Genomic DNA, 6,440 nt, shown 5'->3' with positions numbered 1-6,440 from the left:
TGTTATGGGTAAAATTGCTTTTAGCTGCCAAAATTAAGGGTATAATTGACGTTAAGAGTAAAATTGCTCCTAGCTATAAATATTGGCGTAATTTTACACTTTATCCTATTATAAAATAAAAAATGTGTTACACAAATTAATAAAAATAATCTATATAAAAAATAAAAAATTTATTAAACGCAACAAAACCTTGTTCTTCTGGTAATTATGTTGTAGAAATATAAATAATATTAAAGAATAAACATATTTTTGTGGAAATAAGAAAGATAATTCTGTCAATAACAACTAACTACAAACAACTGTTTATAAAAGCTCCAAATAGGAGCTTTTCGTGAAACGCTCCAAAACGCTGCAGTTTCCAGAGAAAATGCTAAACGCTGCGGTTATATAAACCTAACCAAACGTTATATTTCCTGCGGTTTGAAGTGAAACGCTAAACGCTCATCCGAAAAGCTGAAACAAACACCCTCTTCATTTTCATTATATAAAACAATTGAACTTTACATTATGCTATTAAAACTCAAATAAAATAAAATCCCTTGAACAGTAACCAAATAATGACTCGTAGATATTGATAAAATAGAGTTAATAATATGATCAAACTTATCAATACCATTTCATCAAAAAAAAAAAAAAAAAAAAAAAAAACTTATCAATACCATTATTTATTTAATTTGCAACCGATTTTTTTTTGGATTTTAATGTTAATATAATATAAAGTTCAACTTTTATGTCATAGAATCAAATTTAAAGACTATAATATTAATAATACTATAATTTTAAGGATCAGAAATGTATTTTTGCCCTAAAATTTTATCCTACGGTCCCAATTTTCTGATATTAATATTATGAATGTTTAATAAAAAAAGTTGTAAGAATCTCCCTCAAGATCCAAAACTTGAAAGTCTGACAAGTCACATGTTGTTTTGTTATGTGGCAAAGAGGATGGAATAGAAGCTGAAAAGGAATGGAATAGAAAGAGTATTTTTTGATGTTAGCAAACTTTTATAAAATTTATTATTTTTCAGAATCTCATAAGATTGAACATAAATCTAATTCAAACTTTTTTGTATTATTGGAATTTGGTCCATCTAGCTACTCTACAAAACACTATTCAATAAAATTAAAAAATTAAAATACTCCTAGATTATTATGAAATAGTAGGAAAGAGGAAGCTTGCTTTGTCATCTAGTATTTGACTTTGTTTGAAGATAAAATGAATGAGTGTGAATTCAATTTTCTCTATACAAATCCCAAAAAACTGCTAATTTTGTAGTCTTCTCTTCTTGAGATCCTTAAAATGATTTCCAAACACCTCCTTATAAGTTTCAACAACCCAAACACACACTTTCACTCATTAATTTCTTGAGTTTCACTGAGTTTCAGTGAGTTTCAGAAAGTTTCAGTAACTTTCAGTGAGTTTCAGCCAGTTTCAGCCAGTTTCAAGTCTAATGGAGGAGAAGAACGATGTTGATAAAATGGATGACGTGATGTTACCCGGGTTTCGATTTCATCCAACGGACGAAGAACTCGTTGGTTTTTACCTGAAAAGGAAGATACAACACAGAAGTCTGTGTATTGAGCTGATTAAGCAAGTGGATATTTATAAATATGATCCCTGGGATCTTCCAAGTAAGTAGTTTACTTAGTATTAATGTTGTTTTTGTTGTTGTTGTGTTTGGTTTCTGATTTTTGTGGGTTATTAGAATTGGCGACGACAGGGGAAAAGGAGTGGTATTTTTACTGCCCAAGAGATAGGAAGTACAGGAATAGTGCTCGGCCGAATAGAGTCACGGGAGCTGGGTTTTGGAAAGCAACGGGAACGGACAGGCCTATTTATTCCTCGGATGGAACAAAGTGCATAGGTTTGAAGAAGTCTTTGGTTTTTTACAGAGGGAGAGCGGCTAAAGGGATTAAAACAGATTGGATGATGCATGAGTTTAGACTACCGTCTATTGTAGATTCATCTCCTGTGCCTAAGAAGTTCCTTGACAAATCACTTCCACCTAATGTAATTTTTTTAAACCCTTTTCTATACTACTCCTTGTGTTGTTTTTTCCCTTTAACAAGTCTTGGGTTTTATTGCAAGTACCGTGTGTTTGCAATACCCTATAGGAGAAGCGACATGCATTTTTCTGAGAAAAGTAACACGTCCCATTTCTCCTATGGGGTTCTTATAAGCATCTGATGTGAAGTTTTATCTGTTGAGGTTTTGTTAGGCCAAGTTATACAATATGGTATCCACAGCTTTCTAATGTGAAGTTGGACAAACCTAATATTAGAATAAATTATTGCAAGCACTCGGTTCATGAGTATCTCTATAAAAAAACGATATGTGTCATTTCTCTTATGGGATCGTCCAAGGACAGAGTGCTTACAATAGAAACCTCAATATTATAGACCATTTGTACATTATCTATCTAGTTATCTAAACTTTATGTTCCATATGTTCAACTATGAGATAGTGCTAAATATCTCACAATAGTTAGCTATAAACTTTGAAGTAAGCATTTTGTTTAAAAAGTATATTTTAGGGCATTTCCAACCCACTCTAAAAATTAGTTAGAGATGCCATTTTTGTGGTGGTTGATAGAATATATTTTCAATTGGTTTTTTTGGATATTTATTTGTGCTTGGAATACAATATTAATAAACGACATTATATGAAATGGAATACTAAGTTGTGGGTTGAAGGAAATAATAGAGATAGGAAATTATGGTTGTAATCGATATGAGTCGAGCTTTGGTTTATTCATGTTTGCTTAGTATAAGGTTAATAAGCTCAAGTCGAGCTTTGAGCTTTGTTTGAGCTCAAAATCCTGCTCGAGCTTGACTCATTAAGAAAATTAATTGTTTGTGTGCTTTTCGCGAGGATCTTGTTTATTTTGTTTACAAGTTTTGCTCACGAGCATCTTGTTAATTCTGTTAACAAAATTTACACGTAAGAAACCCAATAATTTTATTTATGAACTTTGCTCGTGAATAACTCATTAGTTATGTTCATAAGCAAGTTCACGAGCAAAATTCGTGAACAAAACTACTTAGTTTTACATTTTCTCCTTTATAAATAATAAATATTACTATTAAAAGAATCACCGAACATAGCTTACTCACAAATCTGCTCATAAATATTATAATCGATACAAATCTATAAATGAGCCTGCTCGCTTACAAATCGAACCAAACTCGAGCCGCTGAGTCAGTTATGAGTTGTGTTAAGTATTAGCTAGCTATTTATATATTTGAGGCAATCTTTACTGATATGATAAATTTGTGGAAAACAGGATGCATGGGCTATATGCAGAATATTCAAGAAAACAAATTCAATGGCACAAAGAGCTCTAAACCATTCCTGGATTTCCCATTTCCCAGACACTACTACTACTCCTGATCATCATTTACTAAACCAAACACCAAACTGTGCACCTCAGTTCAGTTCAGACAACATCTCCTGCACTTCTGAAATAGCATCAGTTTTCCAAATATGCTCAAACAACCAACAACTACAACATCAAGCACCTTCTCCTTCCAACTTCTCTGGACTAGACCACATCTCATCCACCTCTTACAAACCTATACATCCTACACTCCAAAAACCATCAATCTTCCCTGAAAATCTCAGCACCAACTTCATGTTTTCGCCCCTCGAAATCGCGAACCCCGCCCTGATTAATGATGTAATAAATAAGACATGTGAGGAGAGTTTCTACAATGGTTTCTCAATAAGTTTGGGTGAAGAAAATGAAAGGAAGAATGATGAGAACCAGTGGGGAAACATAAGGTCTATGGGATTTCCTTTCAGTTTGGGAGATTCAGATTCAGATGTTTGGGATTCTCAAATTTCTTCTGCTTATTCTACTAGTGCTAACAAATGCTATACTTAAATCCTGTTATTTTATAAACACAAATGGGATTTAAGTATATCATTTTGTTAGTTAGGTGTTATTTCTATATTTTTTGTACAGTTTTGATTATGTTATGTGCTGCTACTTTTTTTTAAAGGAATTATTTGCTACTTCTTTGTCTTACTAATTTTCCTTTGTATTTGTCTATACGTTCAATATATTATTTTGTCCAGTCATGAGAAGAAAATTCCATTTCTAACATCAAAAAGAAAAACAAAAAAAAAAAGTAAAATTTTAAATTTTAGACAGAGAAATAAAAAAATATATTTAATGTTTTTTAAACCTGAAATATGGTCAAGTGGTATTCAATTGAATCAAGTTTTTATGTTTTCAAAATTGGATGCCTAACTAAAATGTTATTCCCAAGGCGGTCATATAATCGGCTATTGGATAATATTGATTTTGGTTATATAGCAAAATCTCTAAAACAATTTCAAGAAGTCAAGATGGCCGAGTTGGTCTAAGGCGCCAGTTTCAGGTACTGGTCCGAAAGGGCATGGGTTCGAATCCCATTCTTGACAAATTCTTTTTTTATCTTTTTTGTTAACCCTTTTTTTCTTTTTTCGTTGGGAGAAGTAGTGCGTGAAAGCCTGAGTTTTTGCAATTTGGGGCCCAAATATTTGTGCGTATACCATCTTAAGGAGAATGACCATAAAACCATTAACCAGGTCCAATAACTTAATTGGTAATTAATTTATTCGTCCTTATATTTTGACAAAACACACTGTTTAGTCCCTGTATTTTAAAAAACACACGATAAAGTCCCTAACGTTTTTTTTGGTGAACTATTTAGTCCCTAACATTTTTCTCGGTGAACTGTTTAGTCCCTGCCGTTAGACTCTCATGAAGATTCTGTTTGTCAATTTGGATTTGCGTTCTTTTTTTCCTTTATTTTCCTTTCCTTTAAACTCTAATGCATTTGAAATCAACTTTGAGTGTTCTTCTTCTTAATTTTCTTCTTAATCGTTCAAATTCGTAAGTATTGGATCTGTTCTTTTTCTTGTTTTCCATACAAATAGCTTCTTCTTCTAAATTGGATTTCTTCTTCTGAAGTTTGAAAGTAAATAGTAAAGGGTAATTTAGTCATTTCCGAAGTCATAAACGATAAAAAATCTAACAAACAGACGAAATGACTAAACAATTCACTGAGAAAAAGGTTATAGACTTTACTATGTGTTTTTGAAAATATAGGGACTAATAAATTAATTACCCTAACTTAATATACCAAAACAGAAATGGAGGTAACTAATTGATATATATTGACCTAAATAAAAACTAAATAGAAATTATTAACATACTAAAAAATTTATCAGATCAGCCCGTCACGCAAACTGAATTAAAATCTAAAGCTCTAACTCAATTAAATTAGGAATAATATAAATACGTCTTGCTATTCCAAAAGGAACAATAAGTATGTTGAAAGTAACATGAGCAATGGGTAGAACGAAGATAATGATATGTAGAAGATTTATTGTGGAATGGAATCGACACCTTATAGTGAAAAAATATAAAAAGAATAAAAGAATGACGAGTTCATAATTCTGATTATCTGTTGCAGCAAGAAAATTATTGGCCCTCAAAAATAAAAATTTATTTTATGAGGAAAAGCTATATATAATTAATTTTAGAATAAAGTTTAGCGAAAACAACAGAAGGAAAAAAAAATAATAAGCTTCCACACGGCGTGTGGAAGCAAAACACGTCTCTCAATTTACAGGCTAAGCAACCCACACGGTGTATGGGTAGCCTCACGGTCCCTACCCAAAAAATATTTAATTTACATGACGTGTGGCTAGCCAACATGCCGTGTGAAACAAGATTCAAGTCTAAGGCATACGTAAAAGCAAGTCACACATCGTGTGGCTTAAAATTCAGCAAAAGTTTTACACATTGGCTCAACGATAAGAGACGTTCGGCACGTACCAAGGGACACCAAACCGAACCAAGAGCTAGTACTTGAAGTCTAACTTCTTATTCACACATATGCACAGGTACAAACTAGGGATACACAAAACTAACCGGAAAACCGAAAAACCGAAAAACCAATTTCCGAAACCGAAACCAAACCAAAAAATAGGTTAACTGTAACCGATGAACTAGTTTACGGTTTTTATTTTAAAAACCGATGGTTAACCGAAATCGAAAAATAAACCGATTATGTATTAATACACATAAAACTAGTATAAATATATGTGGAAATTTAATTATCAATCTATAAATATACATATTTGTATTTAATTTTTAAGTTAAAAATATCAAAATAACTTAAAACTTATTTGTTTTTTTTTTTTTGGAAGCGGGGGACTGAGACACGAATTCTGAACATCCCAGCTATGCTGGCACCCCCAGAACCCAAGACCAGGGACCCGAATGAATTAATAAATAAAAAATGAAAGAATACAAAAAGGTTCCGCCAAAGGCGTTAAGAAAACCGAAAATTGTCTCTACCTATCAGGTCGGCTAAGACTAGGCTGTTACAAAAGGAGGGATATTCACCCCACCACGTATTTGAGTGACCAAGTCTAGCGTGATTGG

The 6,440-nt window shown here is 32.3% G+C and overlaps 1 protein-coding gene and 1 non-coding gene across 2 annotated transcripts; both read left to right on the top strand.

The window, feature by feature from the left end:
- The first annotated feature begins 1,226 nt into the window (after positions 1–1,226).
- Positions 1,227–4,021, top strand: LOC136212485 (protein FEZ). The gene is made up of 3 exons (XM_066002773.1): positions 1,227–1,632; positions 1,707–2,011; positions 3,285–4,021. Exons 1-3 carry the CDS (start codon positions 1,452–1,454, stop codon positions 3,882–3,884), a joined length of 1,086 nt encoding a protein of 361 aa, XP_065858845.1. The 5' UTR covers positions 1,227–1,451; the 3' UTR covers positions 3,885–4,021.
- A 324-nt stretch (positions 4,022–4,345) lies between these two features.
- TRNAL-CAG (transfer RNA leucine (anticodon CAG)) lies at positions 4,346–4,426 on the top strand. The gene has a single exon. It is a non-coding gene; the product is annotated as a tRNA-Leu (tRNA).
- The last annotated feature ends 2,014 nt before the right edge of the window (positions 4,427–6,440 follow it).

This window comes from Euphorbia lathyris, chromosome 1, assembly GCF_963576675.1.
Source record: "Euphorbia lathyris chromosome 1, ddEupLath1.1, whole genome shotgun sequence".
NCBI lineage: Eukaryota > Viridiplantae > Streptophyta > Magnoliopsida > Malpighiales > Euphorbiaceae > Euphorbia > Euphorbia lathyris.
The sequence above is the reverse complement of the archived record's forward strand: the minus strand, read 5'-3'. Positions and strand labels throughout refer to the sequence as shown.

Bases quoted from the DNA above. Each gene is read 5' to 3' on its own strand.
- LOC136212485 (XM_066002773.1), top strand. From the start codon at position 1,452: ATGGAGGAGAAGAACGATGTTGATAAAATGGATGACGTGATGTTACCC. The intron at 1,633-1,706 runs GTAAGTAGTTTA...GTGGGTTATTAG, and splicing joins TGATCCCTGGGATCTTCCAA to AATTGGCGACGACAGGGGAA. The intron at 2,012-3,284 runs GTAATTTTTTTA...TGTGGAAAACAG, and splicing joins ACAAATCACTTCCACCTAAT to GATGCATGGGCTATATGCAG.